The sequence below is a fragment of the Crinia signifera genome, chromosome 5, assembly GCF_055691185.1.
Source record: "Crinia signifera chromosome 5, ASM5569118v1, whole genome shotgun sequence".
NCBI classification, from domain to species: domain Eukaryota; kingdom Metazoa; phylum Chordata; class Amphibia; order Anura; family Myobatrachidae; genus Crinia; species Crinia signifera.
The window spans coordinates 196906480-196926450 of record NC_139221.1 but is presented as its reverse complement, the minus strand read 5'-3'; the positions used below and the strand labels follow the sequence as shown (position 1 = coordinate 196926450).

At 41.2% G+C, this 19971-nt stretch overlaps 1 protein-coding gene across 1 annotated transcript in view; it reads left to right on the top strand.

Moving 5' to 3' along the window:
• Positions 1–13647, top strand: part of RMP24 (ribonuclease MRP subunit p24) — a 44220-nt gene extending 30573 nt beyond the window's left edge. Inside the window, exons 4-5 of the mRNA XM_083188389.1 lie at positions 10814–11019; positions 12435–13647. Of these exons, the coding sequence (XP_083044515.1) occupies positions 10814–11019; positions 12435–12591 (363 nt within the window). The 3' untranslated portion in view covers positions 12592–13647. The remainder of the gene's footprint in view (positions 1–10813; positions 11020–12434) is intronic.
• Positions 13648–19971: the final 6324 nt, after the last annotated feature.

The window sequence follows — 19971 nt, the reverse complement described above, 5'->3', positions numbered from 1 at the left end:
TCTCATCGAGAGGTAAGAAACTGTTTATTGCCATTTTTGCACTGTATGCACGACCTGATGAAAAGACCGCACCGGTCTTGAAACGTTGTCTATCATGCTATAAATTCGTTTAAATATATTTGCACCTGAAATCAAACCCGTTGGAGTGCCGCTTCTTTTTCTCAAGCATCCCTGTACAAAGGTTTAGGCGAGAATCCAAATATATATTGATACTCTTTACCTAGAAGGGCGCCCGTCGCGGGCATCGCGGGTACATTTATGTATGGCCGCGACGCGACCGTCGCGATGCCCGCGATTTCCCATTGAAACCAATGTTAAACATGGAAATCGTGTCGGTCGCGTCGCGGCCGGCCATAAATGTACCCGCGATGCGATGCTCCCGATTTCCCATAGGAATCAATGTTAAAAGGCGCGATGGACCCGATTTTACTGTTAAATGGCTCAATCCTCCCGATTTGGCCATAGGAATCAATGTTAAATGGGCCACAGAGCCCATTAACCCTTAAATGTCCCCCCAAATTTTTAACGCCACCCCACGATCCACGCCAACCCGAAGCGTGGCGAGCGCAGCGAGCCCGCGAGGGGCGGCGGTACGCGTCCTCCGACCTTTTCATGCCCTACTATCCACTAGGGCGTGGTGTGAGAATATAATAGTGTGGCGAGCGCAGCGAGCGGACGCGGATACCTTCACAGGTAGACGCGTCCCCTCGCGGGCTTCACAGGTGTCCGCCTCGCCACGGACACCTGTGAAGCCCGCGAGGGGACGCGCATAACTGTGAAGGTATCCGCGTCCCCTCGCGGGGCTCGCTGCGCTCGCCACACTATTATATTCTCACACCACGCCCTAGTGGATAGTAGGGCATGAAAAGGTCGGAGGACGCGTACCGCCGCCCCTCGCGGGCTCGCTGCGCTCGCCACGCTTCGGGTTGGCGTGGATCGTGGGGTGGCGTTAAAAAATTTGGGGGGACATTTAAGGGTTAATTTGGCCTATTTGGCCCCAAATCGGGTCCATTGAGGCATTTAACATTAAAATCGCGGTCAATCAGCCGTTTTAACATTGTTCCCTATGGGAAAATCGCGGTGATCGCGGGCATCGCGATTTTTACCCCCGACGCCCGCGATTTCAATCGCTGGCGCCGTTCTAGGTAAAGAGTATATATATATATATATATATATATAATGACAGACAGACCGACAGACAGTGGATAGCCGCGGCACTGGGGACTTCAATGAATAAGACAGACAGCCCAGCTTGATCTGTGACGTTTCAGCCTTTAATACAGGCTTTTCTCAAACAGCTTACATGTTAAAGCAGTGAACACTCACCTCTTAAATACAGTGCGGCATCACCCTGGCTTCCAGGGACAGCGTGCGCTTCCGGGCGTCTGTAACCGGCGCCTGTGTCTGACGTCACTCTCAGATTAATGGTTACCGCAGTAACCATCCGATCTGTGAGCTAAACAAAATGGTTAATAAAGATTTGTTGAAAAAAAACCCTTGTTCCGTGCATACAATGGATTAAACACCTAACTAGAAAAAATGAAAAATACAAAAACTACTGTAATAGGCGCATAGCCCTACTGTAGAAACTCCGCTGTCCCTGCAAACAAAAGTGATACTGCAAAACAAACAAAATAATGTGAACAATATTAAATGGCAGCGGAATATCTAATGAGGCAGATGATTTGCGCCTGTGCTTCATAGTGAATGTGGCTAACAATATCAGACAAAATATTATAACCCACGAACAAGAAAATCTATAGCGAGATAGTGATAAATTACATACTAATAGACAACTGTGGACAAACATTGGTGAAACAAAAAAATGTATAATGTTAATTTTCACAGATGCTGGGTTATAACCCAGACTCTGTGAATGAATGAATAAAAAATAAATGACTGGATCGCACCTTAACAAACTCTAGGCATTATACCTGATTGTTATCCTGTACATGTTATTGTAATAAACCTACTAGATATATTGGTTAAACCCCTATAGGAAACGACAGAGGCCTAACTGTTCGTTTAACCCCTTCGGGGCCAAGGTGTCTAACTTAAATATCCACCTTGTTTCTAACTGGAGGAGTTTCTTCCCTCTGTCCCCTCCCCTGGGCAATGGTGGTACGTGATCTATAATCATACATCGTATGGAGGCCAGAGGGTGTCGAGCTTGGAGAGCGCCATTTTTTGACGTTTGGTTAATTGGTATCCCCTGGCAACGTACCGTGACACGGCGTTGAGGGGTGATGACATCACTCTGTGGAGACTGTGGGGCTGGGCATGGGCTTGACTCCCGCTTCACACAGCACACACTGCTATTTAAATCTCTTTCACTTGCCTATTTGTTAGCCTGAAGACCACATGTAAATGTTGAAACGTAGCTGAGAGCTAATTCTATTAAAACCACTGTTTCACAAGGCTGGAGTGCTGCATCATTGTCTCCTATACACGCTGTTCCAGTAGTGGATGCGGGCACCCGCCGAGAAATTTCTGACAGCTTTGGAGTGCCGGACATTAGATAGATAGATATATATATATATATATATATATATATATATATATATATATATATATATATATATATATATATATATATATATATATATATATATATATATATATATATATATATATATATATATATAAACACCAACTTACTCCAGCAGAGATATCTCTTCTAAATAGAGGACTATCGTTTGTGCCTACTCTGAGACAAGATCCCTTTTAAGTGGCAAATCGACATGTTCAAACTAGGACGCCAACTGCGACTTAGAGATTACTTTGCCAAGAATCCAACACCACCAACCATGTCGACCTACAGCGACACCCATCAACATGCCTTAAAGCGCAAAAGCACTTTTGACCCCCCCACACTGAATCCTTCAATCAATACTTTTATGAGGGTTCTCAAAAGGGACACCAACCCCTTTATCAATAACCAGAAAATTTCACACCACAATTTTAGCAAAGAAGAAAAAGATGCCATCAGGACTCTTTCGGAAGAGTGATCTTATCATTAGATCTGCAGATAAGGGAGGAGGTATTGTACTCCTGGACCGCGACTACTATGTAGCAGAAGCACTGTCACAACTCTCTGACGGAACGTGCTATGAAAAACTAGATTTTGATCCTACCTGGCAGTATAAGAAGCAGATTGATCAAATTATCATTCTGGGAAGAAACAACAACTATATCTTGAAAGAAACAGCTGATTTTCTAACACAGCAGCACCCTAAGATACCAATACTCTACACACTCCCCAAGATTCACAAGTCGCTTACATCCCCCCCAGGGAGGCCGATCATTTCGGCTAGGGACCCATTGTGCCAACCACTCTCTCAATTAGTAGACTTCCATCTACAACCAGTGGTTAAAGGATTGGAGAGTTTTATTGCGGACACCCCTGATTTTCTTAGAAAAATTAATGATGTTGTCGACATCCCAGTAGACACTTTGCTGGTCACACTAGATGTATCTAGCCTCTATACCAATATTCCACATGCACTTGGTATAGAGGCCTGCCGACAAAAACTGTCCAGATGCTCTGAGTATAGAGGGCCACCCATTGAATTTCTTTTGCTGTTGATTGAGACCATACTCACTAAGAACTACTTCTTATTTGAAAACAGATTTTATCTTCAGAAGCAGGGCACAGCGATGGGGTCAAATATGGCCCCATCATATGCCAACATATTCATGGCGGACTATGAACAGAAGCATATCATTGGCAATGATACATATAAAGATGATATCATGCTATATGTACGATACATCAATGATCTCTTCCTCTTATGGACTGCCGGTGAAGAGAAACTCCTTTCCTTTCTAGATCATTTGAATTCGATACCTGGCACCATCCGTTTTACTGCTACCTTTAGCAGGAATACTATCAATTTTCTGGACACAACCCTGACCTTGATTGATTCCACAATACAGACCAGCATCTACACAAAGGAGTCGGATAAGAACACACTCCTACATGCGACCAGCTATCACCCTGAACCCCTAAAGAAGGGCCTTCCATACTCCCAACTACTAAGGGTAGCACGGACTACCTCCAACATAGCTCTATTACCAGCGGCTTTCGAGAACATGAAATTGAAATTCTTGGAAAGAGGATATGATGGGAGAGAAATTGATGCAGCCATCACCAGAGTCCTAGCTCAAGATCGGAGTGATCTCATACAATCACGGGACAGAACGGACACTAAGGTTGACAAAAGACTTAACCTTTGCAGCACCTATACGGTGGCATCTAACCACATACGCAAGAATGTGAAAGAACATTGGCATCTGTTGTTCTCTGACCCTGTACTTGGTACAGAGATCTCCCAATTGCCTCGATTCGCATACAGACGGGGGCCCAATCTGAAGGACTTACTGGTAGTTACGGACTGTACAGCAACTAAACCCATCAAAAATAGCTGGCTCTATCGCAAAAAGGGCACTTACAAATGTGCCGGGTGTTCAAACTGTCCTTTTATGCTCACAGGCACTGAATTCACTAACCCAGGAGATGGGATCAAATATACCAGCAGATTCCACTTAGACTGCAATAGTAAATTTGTGATTTACGTTCTTCAATGCCCATGTAAATTGCTATACATAGGTAAAACTACGAGAATGATGAAAGAAAGACTAAGCCAGCATAGATCTTCTATCAAGAAGAGCTACACCAGCTTGAGCTCCCAGAACTTAAAAACTTACCTGTGGCCAAACACTTTTTGGAAAAATCGCATAGTATTAACCAATTACGTTGGGCACTGCTTGATCACATCCCACCTCTCAAGAGAGGAGGGGATAGAGATAAACTACTGTTACAGAGGGAACTCCAATGGATCTATCGACTTGATACCCTCTCCCCGAAGGGCCTTAATGAGGACTTCAAAATGGGATGTTTTCTCTAATTGATCATAATTCTTTCTGAGCGATTTTTCCATGTACTTTTGTCCCCTTTTTTTTCACTTAAACTATTTTCTATTATTCACCCTTACATTACCTATCCAGTTATGTGACACCGCCGCGTGCCACTGATCAAATGTCTAAACAGTTGACACGGGTTGTCGACATGTGACTCACCGCCGGGTGTGTCCAGATTGGGCTACTGCTATTTGACATATTTACATGCATGCTATCTCTGCCCAGATGTCTATTCAGTTGACATGGGTTGTCGACATGTGACTCACCGCCGTGTGTGTCTCTATTGGGCTATTTGAATTTGCCATGATGTTTGTGTAACCACTGCTACCTCTGCCCAGCAGACTGATTGAACCGCCGTGTGCTAAGTCTGTACAGTGTGCGAGGATCACCACGGGCAACGGTGGACTGACTGTTGTATGTCAGACCACTTTAATTGTCATGTAAAATCTGTAGACAGCAGCCTTACCATGCCCCCCTGCAACCCGCACACTTCCACTACCCCGGACATCCCGCTCCTGGATATATTATCCTCAACGCTAGTTCTCACGGTGACTACGGCATCAGCCGCAATCATTCACCTTGGATACTTTTAACACCACTTGTAACCATAGCCGTGATGCTGCAGCACACTACAACTGCTACTTTAACATCTCACACCACGGTCCGTGATAGCCATATCAGACAGTACGTCACTGTGCTGATGACGCTACAGGACCAATCCCGGGATTCCCTGTGACGCGCCCATCCACACGCCCCCTGTCAAGCGGCCAGAGTGAGGCTGCTGTCAGTTAGAATTTTGAAAATCTTGGCACAATTGATTACCTTTATAAGGGTTCAGCACCCTTTGTGAGGTGACCCCTGATGAAGACTGCCTGAGTGCAGTTGAAACGGCCGTCGGGCCAAGTAAGCTGTTTATGTTACTGCACAGCATGGAATAAAACTTCTTTTCTTCACCTACGTTTGTGTGCTGATCTGGATCCTTCACCAAGAGTGTGGGGGGTAAGTGCTTTCTATATATATATATATATATATATATTAGATAGAGATATATTCGTGTTGGCGGCACTTGGTATAATTGGAGACCACACAAGGTTTTACCGACGTTTCTGTGCCCAGCGGCACTTTTATCAAGGTGCAGGAACCTTGATAACCGTTCCTGCACCTTGATAAAAGTGCCGCTGGGCACAGAAACGTTGGTAAAACCTCGTGTGGTCTCCAGTTATACCAAGTGCAGCCAACCCCCCTCTACATTATCTGCTCCAGCTGATCAACACCCCAGAGGGCACCGGACTTTGTATTTCACTTCTACTGCGTTACCCTTTGATTCCATTGGAGTGCCTCCTCACAGAACTGTGTGTGTGTGTGTGTGTGTGTGTATATCTATCCAAGTTAAATTTCTTCACAATTATTTGACTCTCTCTCTGATAGAGATCATTATCCTCCTTACCTTATTAATGGGAGTACACCTAATATATTTTATCACGTTTTTCTTTTCACGTTATTTTTGCAGTGATCACAGTTTTTTCACAAAACCCCCCTCCCCCTCCCCCCCCCACCACCTTCCCCTCTCCTCTACCCCCTCTCCTCTACCCCCTGCCCCTCCCCATTCCCCCATACATAATATAAAAATATGTATATCATATCTAGGGGGGGGAATATAGATACACACAAACCCAATTTTTGTATCATTTGTATTTGGTTATAAAAGATAATCATAAAGTATGCACCTAGGAATATGTATAAGGATTAATGCACCCAGATAGACATTTGTGAACATAATATGAAATAATGCTGCTGCCACAATGTTTGTCTGTGTACATCTAATATAAAGGCATAAATCTGACAACACTATGCAGCTATAAAATATTACCACTACCAATCAAGATACCCCAAAAGAAAAATATACTATTAAGACATAAATGGAGAAATAAGCACTATAACAAAATACTTTATTAGCAATACAGATACGATATGGAGGATGACCAATTGGTAACATCACTGAAAAAACATTATAAAATACCCCGATAAATACAATTCATAGATTAAATGGAACTTTAGGGACTAAAGACAAAAGAAATAGCAATACGAAATTGATACTCAAAATGAATTATAATGATAAAAACCCGTTTTTGCAGAAATGATTAAAGTATACTGATTCCGGGGTTAGGGCTGAGAATAATATCATGACACTTGCGGGCAGGGCTGTGGAGTCGGAGTTGGAGTCTGAGGAAATTTTGCGCACCTGGGGTCGGAGTCGGCAAACAATGCACCGACTCCGAAAATTATAATTAATGACTTCTCTACTGTAAGAATAAAGACCAATGCATGCAGTGCCTCACGTAACCGCAAAACGAACATGTTAAGTGACCGTGAAAAAACATGCTTTTCATGTGCTTCACTATATGGCACGCAACGCAAATTTCAGAGCACCAATACTTATAATTGTATTCTCCCTTGTAGTTTACAACTTATTTCCAACGTACAATAAGGTTTTCAATACCTCGTTGGTAGAAATCACCTGGTGTAGACTCGAAAAATTCATTCAACCAAGCTCTCCCACCATACGCACAACATCTTTTTACGCGGATGAAGATCTTGTTTCATGCGTGGGGTCGTTTGTTTACCTTGGCTAAGCCATTCCTTACGCTGGTTCATATTGATGTACAGGCACCATTTTTCGTCGCCAGTAACAATTCGGTAAAGAAATCGTTCCTTGTGTCCATGAATTGAACGGTGACGAGCAAGCAAACCAGCGGATTGTGGCTCGTTGATTTTTGTTGTCACAAAGCATGCGGAACTCATGCTCCACACTTCTGAACCTTTCCTATTGTATTTGTTCCCAAAACAACCAAATAATGTGGTTTTTATCTTTGAACTGGTAAAGTTCCTGTTCCTGATGTTTATGCCTACTGCTACTATCCAGCCATTTAATTAATTAATAAAAAAATTAATAAAACTTTGTTTTCATTGTGTCCTTTGCTTAAACTGTTCAATACAATAGACTGTTGGCTTCCCAGCCTCTAGTTTCTGTAGTAATAATATGTATGTTGCCTTTCTTTCCTTCAAGGAATGTATCAAATACATTCGCATATTAATACAGAGGAGTCTGTGTCAGAAGTGCGTGAAGTCGGAACATTTATCTACCGACTCCACAGCCCTGCTTGCGGGTAGTCCCGGGTAAGCCCGATGATTGGACACCGGAGTCAGATGCTACATCACCTCACCGCCAACGTGATCTGCAATACTGATCACATGGGCGAGAATAGACAGAGCCCAAAATGACGCCGGACAATCACATGGTGTGACGCACAGATCACGTGATGCCGCCCACGTGACCATTCTGCGGACCATACAGACTGGGATAGACCAAGCCTGGGATGATGCCGGGCAATCATGTGACGTGACGCGGGACGCCTCCCACCTGATGCCGACAGGGGCGGGATTAACACCAAAGGAGGGAGTAATTACTCATGATAATGAGATCGAACAGGTCCAAGATTGGACATATTACACACGTGATATCCAGCTAACACTCTGATTGGTGAACCATTATGAATAAATATGAGCCAGCTGGGCCAGTCAGGTTGGACTTGACAAAGCTGTTTTCAGACCGTGAAACGTGCGCGTTGGCATAGACCCTGTCTGAGATGCATATTTATTTATTTCCAGTTTCTTATATAGCGCAGCAGATTCCGTTGCGCTTTACAATAGTAGACCGTGATAAAACAAACTGGGTAACAGACAGACTTGGGGGTTAGAGGGCCCTGCTGCAAGCTTACAAATTATAGCCTTACTAGAAATGTGATTGTTTGTTTGTAGCATTATTCTTAAACGGTCCCTAGAAGGCAGAAAACTAGTTGTGGAAATTAAACTGAGTGGAAGGTGCCTGAGAGAGCCCAGCAGTGGGACTCCAGGAACCTCTACTTAGTCCATATATATATATATATATATATATATATATATATATATATATATATATATATATATATATATATATATATATATATATATTTTATTGTATGCCTCATGATCAGGCTTATATGCCTGCTAAATGCACTTCTGATAGCTATTCAGCTACATATCATTAAAAATTATATGAAATACTGCTGAATGTCCAGCAGATGGCACCAAAGTTCCACTATATATAGACAGTGATAAACCCTGTTATACTATATTGGAAGTGAACTCTGGAACCATCCATTGTGAAGTGCAGTGTATGTGTGTTACTATACATATAACAACACACTTTGAAGGGGCCCAATACCTATGAAAAACCACTCACAGGCTATAATATAACAATTCATCTCTCAGACTGGTCTCTGTGTAAATTTTAAACACACTAATTTCTTTCTTTATACACATCTACTGTTCGTGTTTGTATGTCCATGATTTTACCTTCATTTTTCACTGTTGTGTCAAACTTTCCTTATTGAGATATTGAAAATATTAAATTAACCAATAAAGGTTATACTTTAATTCTGTATATTCTTTAGTGCGTTCCCCATCAAACAGTCCCTTTCCTTCTTTCTCTTACATTGTATAATTGACTGTGAGGAAACAGCACCCCCACAAGTTATACAAAAATTAGGGGTCTCTCCAAAAACACCACTTACAACCAACGGTGTGCAGACGCGTAACTCGCTCCCTAGAGGAGCAAAACAAGGGACAAATGTAATAGAGCCCAAGTTCAGCTGCCATGTGGGATGCCAACATATTCAGGCTTTTGTTTAAAGGGGCAGTCATTTATAAGGCAAAACCATGTATTGCAAATAATTGCTGCTTAAAAAAAGTCCGGGTTTGGCCAGCATCCTGCATGGCCGCCAAACTCGGACTCCATTACATTTGGGCCAAAGTCTTTTTAAATAAACCCCCAAAGGAACTAATTGTGGTAGACTTGAGCCAGATATGTGGATTTATGGATCATCCTTACCCATTTGGCCTGACTATTTTAGTATGTATGCTGTGTTGGAGCTGGCAAATGTAATGTGATATAATGTTTTTCTTAGAGTTTTTGTTTAATCATGTTGTATTCACAACTGATTTGGAAGTTTTTGAAAGCTACGTTCCTATCCGATTTCCATATTTATTTACATAAATTCCTAACTTTTTTACATTTTCTAAAGACTATACTTAAGGAATGTAATTTTTTTTTATTTTTTAAATGCAGTATGTTCAGTTTTAACAACATTTTTAATATCAAAACTTATACCTGCTTTATATAGCATTTTAGTGATCATTTTACTATTTGCAACTACTTTATCAGCCTTATATATACTATATATATATATATATATATATATACTATATACTATATATATATATATATATATATATATATATATATATATATATATATATATATATATATATATATATATATATATATATATATATATATATATATATACTTAATGGAAAATTGGTGTGAATATTTCAAATTTACCATCATTACATTGATAGTACTAGCTATGCTAATTGCCATTACAGTACAGCTTGCGTAATTTTAGCTTTTCCTCGCTTAATATTGACCCAATATGGTTTCCATCAATACTTCAATTTAAATGTGTGACTCTTGTCTGAATACCAGACAGAGCTGAGTGCTGAACTGATTCCTGAATACCTTTCTATATGATGGCAACTTTTGCTTCGGTATTTATTTTTTGTTGTGTTGATCATTTATGTTTATTTCTGAAATAATTTGTTTTGGTGTCTGGGCAATATGTCTGTTTATGGCAGTTGTTAATGTAGCATGATGTCTTAGTAGTACTACTGCAGACTTTAAGTTGTCACATTTTATTTTTACAGTAGTAACAACTTAAAAAAACAAACAAAAACTCTTCCTTCCCATTACTGTTTTTGTTCATTGTTTAATGTAATACATATTTTGTTTTAGGTGGTTACATGCAATACATGCAAAATGGTTTCCAAGTATCCTGGTGAGAGCAGATCTATTCTCTCAAATGGCGCTGGCACACCCAAGACTAAGCGAAGTTTCGGGTCTCCTGACTTGAGAACACCTGCATCAAGTAGAAAAGTAAACCTTTCATACAGTGATGAAAAGCTCCGCTCTAAAGGCAAGAGCCCTGTGCTTACACCCAGGTATGTAACAGGCTTTCTATATATAAACTGATATGGTTATTTCTATTGTTAAATATTGAATAGTTATGTACTTAACATCATTGTGATTATGGTTATGTTCTGCCACTGTATTTATGATGTTTACAATGGAGCAGTTACATACCTCCCAACATGACCCTCTCCAGGAGGGGACACATTGCTCTGTTTTGGGACTTCTTCTTTAATTTATGATTGCCATCACCTGTGGTGAAACACCTTTCTTATCTATTAACCTGTTCAAAACAGGTGATGGCAATCATACATTAAGAGGGAAGTCCAGGTACAAATCATTGTGTCCCTCCTGGAGGGAAATCTGTTGAAGAATGAAGTTATTTATAGCCGTGGTCCTCAACCATGGGCCTCTGAGGTATAAATTAAGTTGCCTGTGCCTAAGCCTGGATAGCCATAAAACCTAGACTGTTGGTGTGCTCTGGGGACCACTGATCTATAGGTACTGTTTTTCCAATAATTAATTTTCATATATCACTAAAGAATAATAATAATAATATATACACACACAAATACAGGGGGCCAGCAAACAGTCACCATAATAAACTAACTCCCCTTAATATACAAATAATCAAATAAATAATGGGGTTTTAGATCATGAATTGATCATTGCATTTAAGCTTGCAGCCCATCGCCAAGGGACCCCATTTCACTGCAAGTCCTATACTAACACAGTCTCTTAAGAAGATGGCAACTGCTGACACATCGTAGCTAAAATGAACATGTGTTTGTTTCTAGTTTAAAGCTCACCTGCCAATCACCTTATGGCTTTTAAAGGTTTTAAAGGTGAGACATATTATATATAAAAATATGATTTTTGCATGTTGTTGCTAATAGCCTATTGGGTAATACAAATATATGGCATATGTCTTAATAGTCTATTTTAAGCTATATCATTCTTGTATTGCATGGGAGATCAAAGTGTATGTCAAAAACCCAGCAGCCTCAATTCTTATACACCTGGCTTGTGTGTCCCCTACGGCACAGGTAATACTGCCTAAGCTTTTCTCCCTGTGTACTTTTTTTCCGAATTCTGCATATTTAATTCGCTAATAGGATATTAAATACTCGGGATTTGTATTTATTTTGTTGCAAAGGAAGTATAAAGTAGTAAATTAAGTAGCATATATTAAGAAAAAGTAGCATGACCGAGTAATTTTAAATGTTGGAATTATTGTGAAAGTGTTATAATTAAGCACATTTAGCATATAGTACCTTCATTTCCATCAGCATTGTAAACCTCACTGTGACAGCTGTACATCCGTAGTAACATGTAAAAAAGCTCTTCTATATTTTATAGGTCGTACATTATTTTGTTGGTTGCTCAATCTAATTATGTATTTTGGCACTTTTTTCCCTATTAACACTCATATATATATATTTTGTAGGTCATGTGCGTCTGCCCATTCCTCACCAGCTACAGCAGTAAAGTCTACAAAGAAGGGTAAATTTCAGTTTTCAAGATTGAAAATCCTTCTCGGTCAAGAGAAGAAGGAACCAAAAAAAAAGGGAGATTTGCAGAATTTCTTAACCTCTCTTTCCTAATGGATATACAGGAAATATAGTAATGAACATTTTACATTGTAAGTGATTTTCTAAGTGATTTTCGCCGTGTAGCAAATCACCACCTTTTCATGGAGAAGTGGAAAGTGAACTTTTAAAATAAAGTTGTTGTTTTACATTTGGTGTCAAACAATCTGGAATTTATTCTGTGAAGGGGCATGCTATTTTTATTCATGTGCTTATAGCACATGAATATATATTTAATTTAAAAAAATTTTTTTTTTTACACATAGCAGCCAGCAGGGGGCCTGGAGCAGAGAGCCGCTCATTACATATTTATATATTCACTGCTCCCGATCATTACATATGCACGATCGGGAGCAGTGCATATTTGGTCCCGGGGGGCAGCTTGTGCTGCCTGGCTTCCGGGGAGCCCACCTCCCCCCACATACGTTCTGGGGCAGGCAGGGAGACTTCCATCTCCCTGCCTGCTGCCGTCCTCAGGCTCCCTGCGGCGGTTCACAATCACCGTCAGGGGCAGCGAGCCCCTGCCTTGTTGAATACGGGGATAGCAGTGGGACAGCGAGGCTCCGGAACACGGTGACTGTGCAGCGAATCCTAAACAGGATTCGCTGCACGCCGTGAATATTTTCATTGAATACCGCCCTATGTATGAAAGAAAAAACGCCTAACAAAACAATAAAGCTACAGTACATGTTTTGATGTAATACAGATCACTATAGGGGCCCTCATTCAGTTAGTCAAGCAAGCTATACTGGGGTGCTCACCACTGATGTATAGCAAACCACTAATCTATAGCTTGTTAGATTTATTGTAACAATATTGTTACACTTTGAAACTGACAAGGATCCCTATACTATTTGGATCATTTTTACATTGCTCTGGGGAAATAGTGAAAGTGAAATATTTTCTACATTCTTCCTGATAGGTGCTTTCGGTACTCTTTACCTAGAACGGCGCCCACGATGTCCATCGCGGTCATCGGGGGTAAAAAATCGCGGGCATCGCATGCACTATAAAAACGGGTGCGACGCGATGCCCGCGATTTTCCATAGGGATCAATGTTAAACGTGTGATTGGACGCGATTTTAGTGTTCAATGCCTCAATGCCCGCGATTTTTCCATAGGAAACCATGTTAAATGGGCCACAGAGCCCTAATAGTCCCCCTGAAGTCTTAAATGGCCCCCACAAGTGTTAGCGCCACCCCACGATCAACGTCAACCCGAAGCGTGGCGAGCGCAGCGAGCCCGCGAGGGGTGGCGGTACGCGTCCTCCGACCTTTTCATACCCCCACTATCCACGTCGGCGTGGAGTTGAGAATAGAATAGTGTGGCAAGCGCAGCGAGCCACCGAGCCCGAAGCGTGGCGAGCGCAGCGGATACCTGTGAAGCCCGCGAAGGGACGCGTTTACCTGTGAAGGTATCCGCGTCCCCGCGTGGGGCTCGCTGCGCTCGCCACGCTTCGGGCTCGCTGCGCTCGCCACACTATTCTATTCTCAACTCCACGCCGACGTGGATAGTGGGGGTATGAAAAGGTCGGAGGACGCGTACCGCCACGCTTCGGGTTCACGTTGATCGTGGGGTGGCGTTAACAATTGTGGGGGCCATTTCAGACTTCAGGGGGACTATTTGGGCTCTGTGGCCCATTTAACATTATTTCCTATGGAAAAATCGCGGGCATTGAACAGTAAAATCGCGTCCAATCACACTTTTAACATTGTTCCCTATGGGAAATCGCGGGCATCGCGTCGCACCCGTTTTTTAGTGCATTTGATGGCCGCGATGCCCGCGATGGGCGCCGTGCTAGGTAAAGAGTACCGTGCTTTCTATTAATATTGTCTTGGATTGGTTTAGAATGTAATTCGATCTTCATGAAAAGTTATATCTCCCAAATATGTATTTTTATTATTTTGAATAAATTTTAAAAAATTGTACACAAGGGACTCTACTTTATTGACGATAAATTACCTGGAATTTATTAAGTTGCAGTCATTTTATTGTTTGGAAAAAGAAAACTTGTGGCGCTGAGGTATGTTAAACCCATTTGATTCTATAGAATTATAGACAAAGGACAATCAATCCATAATTGGTTTATAAAATAGTTGTGGCTGTAGCAATCACTCTTCTGCAGGAGCTTTGGGTGCAACAATTACTTGTTGCAAGTTGATGAGCTGGAAAACCAATTTATGAAAAGCTGCGCTGGTGGGTGATGATACAGGTGTTCCACAATATATATAGTAAGGTAAACAAATAAGATGTTTTGAAATTTCTATTGTACTGATTGCACTGTAAAATCAATATAATAACATATAAACAATGGAGGAGAATACAGCAATACTGCTGCAGAATCTCTCCATCTGTGTTTCAGTCACTGGCTACCACTAAAGCCGCTTCTTTGCGACCTGCTGCAACTGGCCAATTGTTTCATTTTCCATGCCGATGCACATTCAGTGCATCCTCCAGTCCCACACATCGAGCAGCTGGTCGTACCTGCATGCTGGGTGACAAACAGCCACCCCTGCAACCTCCCGCAGCAACTACATGCAGGAAGGAGCTCCATCTAGTCAGTGACTTTGGAGCACTCACAGAAAATTAGTCTAACCATCAATCCCTATAGATTGTACACTTGCGAGCAGGGCCCTCCTACCTTTTGACTGTCTGTAAATACCATTTGTTGTATCACTGTCTCCTTTTGTAAAGCGCAACGGAATATGCTCCGCTATAGAAGAAACTGTTATAAATAAATAATCCCGATCAGTGTCACAGCTGACAGTTTATGCTACTGTTCACTTGGGTACATTGGATAACAGCTATCCTACCTTGAGTCTTAATATTTACAATTGTAGGTCAACAACTACAGATATATATGTGTGTGTGTGTGTGTGTGTGTGTATACACACCTGTGAAAAACCTCTGAAAATTGATTTTATGGTGCAATCAGTACAATATTAATAACTCTTTTGATTTTATTTGTTAACCTTACTATATACACTCTGGAATACCTGTATCATTATTCACCCACCTGTTGATTAGATAAATTCAACTTTGCATTACAATTTTTTTTCCCCAATTAACAGGTGCAATAAAGTCCCATAGCCAGACCTTTTCCCTGCTATGTCCAATACTGTGCGAGAGTTGTAGGCAAGTATGGAAAAAATGCTGCAAAGTATAAGATTGCTTTCAAAAATGAAGTGTATATTTTTAGGAATTTACAAAATGCAAAGTGGATCAGAGATGGCTGGGAAGTACATTTAATTTGCACATGTAAATTGGGTCCCTTTTTTTTGCCATTTCTAGAACAGTGAGTGGGATATGGTTCATTGCTGAAAGAATAATACATACTGTATGTCCCTCTAAAGTTAAAAAAATCTGGACTTCCCGGTCTTCACCAACTTAAGTATGTACTATTGCATTCATACTAATACTAATTGTATATCAAAATTTGAATAAAATATGTTGAAACTTACTAATGTGCCAGATGTAAATATGATGGAAAAACCATTCAACACATACTAGCAGTTTAGTTTTTACTACTTGACTACAATAATCTTTATTATAATTAATCCTTTACAGTACATCTTCTTTGTTGTTCATATATGAGAATTGACATGAAAATCGGTGTACATATATGAGAATTGACATGAAAATTGATGCAGTGTAAAAATTTGTGTTAAAATAGAGGGTACTTGTGTATTAGCACGGCGCCCGGCTATGCTACGTTTTCAGCGTAGCCCAAGCTAACCTGTCAGCATAGGCCAAAGGCTGCCTAGCGTAGTAACTCTGCGGCAGCCCAATGGCTGCCTAGTGTAGTTAGCGTAGGAACTCCGTGGCAGCCCGGCTCTGTCCTTGTCATCCATGGCTCTCTCCCCATTGTCCATGGCAAGCCTAGTGAGTGCCGGTAACTGCCAGATCCCCTGTGCTGGCAGACACTGGAGGAGAGGCGCCTTTAGCTGTCTGAGACGCTCCTGCGTCTCAGTAATTATTGGGGCAGGGTATGGCAACGCTGTCCGTGTCTGCAAGTGCGTCTTATGCACAATAAACGAGGCATTTGCCAGTGCTCAATGTTACATATTGACAAATGCCTCCTTTTCAAACCCCCACTATCCACGCCAGCCGGAAGCATGGCGCGCGCACGTGTTACCCACACTATCCAAGTCCGCTTGGAGTTGATTTTATAAAGTGAGGCGAGCAGACACGGAACACATGTAAAGTAATCCGCGTGCGCTCGCCACGCTTCGGGCACTTTATAAAATCAACTCCACGTCGATGGTGGGGGTATGAAAAGGTCTGGAGGACGTGTCGGGCTGGCATGGATAGTGGGGGTGTTTCAGGGACACATTCACACCTGTAATGTCAGCCAGGTTTAAATGGTCAATGGTGCCCACACAATGTAATAAGCGCTGACTGAGTACGATAACTACGTAAGCTCCGGCTGGCTGCGAACGGGCGGGAACACAATGCTGATACGAACAGGGACGTCTGACTACGCTAACTATGTAAGCTCCGGCTAGGCGCAAACGGGTGGGAACACTACACTACAGTATACTGCCTGCGCTGGGCGTGTGAACACTACGCTGATTCTGACAGCACCGCTATGGGCGCCTTGCTAATACACAAGTACCAAATAGAGTACTAGTGTGCCATCACCGTGCAGCTACAATACTGGTCTCGTACCAAAAGTGCTATATATAATGAAATAAGTATGTTCAATAAACAGGTCTACGATTAAATACAAAACCTGATGTTTTAAAACAAGCAAAATACATCAGCAGAAAAAGCTATGGAACAAGCTACTTTTTGTTTAGTAAAAATACATTTCAGAATCTAGCTGTGGACTGGATTGCTGCTTATATACTGAAGAAGATATTGAAAGGATTACTACAATCTACAGTGAGCTCCTGTTCATTTGCCTTTAAAGTAAATTGGTATAATTCATATTTACTGTATATCTATTGGACACCATTCTTACAGTGGGCACGTCCACCAACTGTTAGCAAACTGTGCATACACCACACCATGCATAATGTACCCCAACCGAGATTCTGTGTGCATTTGTTTCTCTACAAATGGGCAGGAACTGGGTATCCTAACCACCAAAACCTGCAAAAGAGAAGGTAGTGCTAATATGCATATGCATGTTTTGCACCACGCATGGGTTAGGTATACGAGGTGTGGAAATACTTTTGATGACTGTAGGCGGAATGACTGTATGCCTAAAGTAGTATAATGGATGAATACCCACAGGTAGTAGCATGGAATAAATTTACTAAAGCTTCTAAAAATGAAAATAGTGATTTTGCACATGGGTGTGGTATGGTGGTCCGATAATCCCACCATCAGAATATCCTGACATCGGAATCCCGAATACCAGGAGCACTCGCCACGCTGCGGGCTCAGTGAGGATCGTGGACCCCTAAGGAAGAATAGCCCCTGTCAGCATCCCAACTGTTGGCATTTAACCAGTCGGGATGTCGAAGTACTGACAGTCATCTGGCACCCATTGCACATAGCAACCAATCAGACACTGACTTATCATTTTCTAGGATACACTAGAGAAATTCTAAATTCTTTTCACTTTTAGAAGCTTTAGTAAATTTACCCCCTTATAATTTGTGATTTGTTTACTAATAGTTTTGTTCAGTTACTAATACATTCTCACGGAGGTTATAGCCATACTACATGTACTTGTGCACAATGAACAGAGTACAGGTTATTTTGGGGAACTTTATTGGTGCTTACATGCTATTAAACCTACAATGATTAGGAACCATACAAATTAATATTTTTTTTAAATTCGCAATCTGTTGCAAAATATAGGTACACAGGAGCAGGACATGAGTTCACCGACACATTTAACTGTGTATGCACATGACTGTTTACACTCAGCCACTACTGATATGTCCATTCGGTATACAGATGTTTTTAATATGAAAACAATTCAAATGGCATTTCAAAATGCATGGTCAATATACTACCCTGAATAAAACATTATTGTATATATTATTAAAAAAATTAGTTTGTTGCCTAAAACCAAAAGCATCATATTATGTTAATCCTAAATCCATTTGAGAAAATTCTGTATTTGTCTTTCTGTGTGCAATTAAAATAAACACCAGGTGATTGCACTGATTTTCTACATGGCAACTATACATCCTAAAATATGTCATTGTAACTTTCTGAAACTTTGATACTTCTTGCAAACTGTATTCCAGCATCTACCAACTACTGATTGTAAAGATAGGGCAATTATTTGTATTCCTTTCACTTCCATCATTCAAAAAATAAGCAAATGAAATGTAAATCAATGGTACCTCTAACTTTGACATACTCCAGTTCTTCTGTAATTATCATTTGCAGAAAACATTGCATACTGTACATTTGAAAAAAAAATCTAAATAAATGATATTCTAAAAATATAAATTAAATCTTATATCATGATGTATTATTTTGTACTTGCTGAAATGATGGCATTGGTTATGCGGTATACATATAGATGACCGGCAGAAGCAATGGCAGCAGTATACTTACCTTCGCCCTGCCCACCCTAACTATCCCGATATCCAGTCAATAAGTTGGCACATGAAAAATGGTCGATAAGGAGAAAATGACACAATTTCTAATTATTATTACTTGTTCTTACTTCCCGATCCAAGTGGGAATAGAGGGAGAATATAACAGTGGGTCGATCGCAGCAAAGCTCTACACTAGTATGGTGTCCATGTTGTCAAATGTCGACACAGACACTAAAAACCTGTGTACAACTCATATCAACCTTTTTAAGTGTCGACAATTTCCATGTCAACCTTTTGTCAATATAGACCTAGGCCATGTTGACTGTTTCATGTGTCGACCAATAGTGGCAGACCTATTGATTCCCCAACCATCCCACCCTGCAGCCTAACCCTAACCTTCACCCAACAGTTCCTAAACCTAACCCCCCCCCCCCCAACATACTGCAGGATTCCAGCAGTTTGGATTCTGGCATCAGCATCCTCGTCAATGTCAAATTTCCAGTGCCAGTCTTCTGCTGGCAAGAAAGAGGGAAGGGAAGAGGGGAGAGGCCGAGGGCACTGGGCTATAATGACGGAGGGTAAGAAGGCGTACTCCAATCAATGTAATAAAGTATAATTGTATGTGATAGAGTTGTGGAGGTGCTCCCTGGGAGTAGGGTAATCGTAATAAAAAGGTTTGATATCCAAGAGAGGATATCGAAAAAAGACTCCCGGGTGGGGCACAGCCTTCTAGTGAAAATAGATTGTCTTTTGTTTTCTCTTGACCCATTATTAGGGCCATGTTTTAACTAATAAAGTCTGTATTAACAGTAATCTATTTTCACTAGAAGGCTGTGCCCCACCCGGGAGTCTTTTTTCGATATCCTCTCTTGGATATCAAACCTTTTTA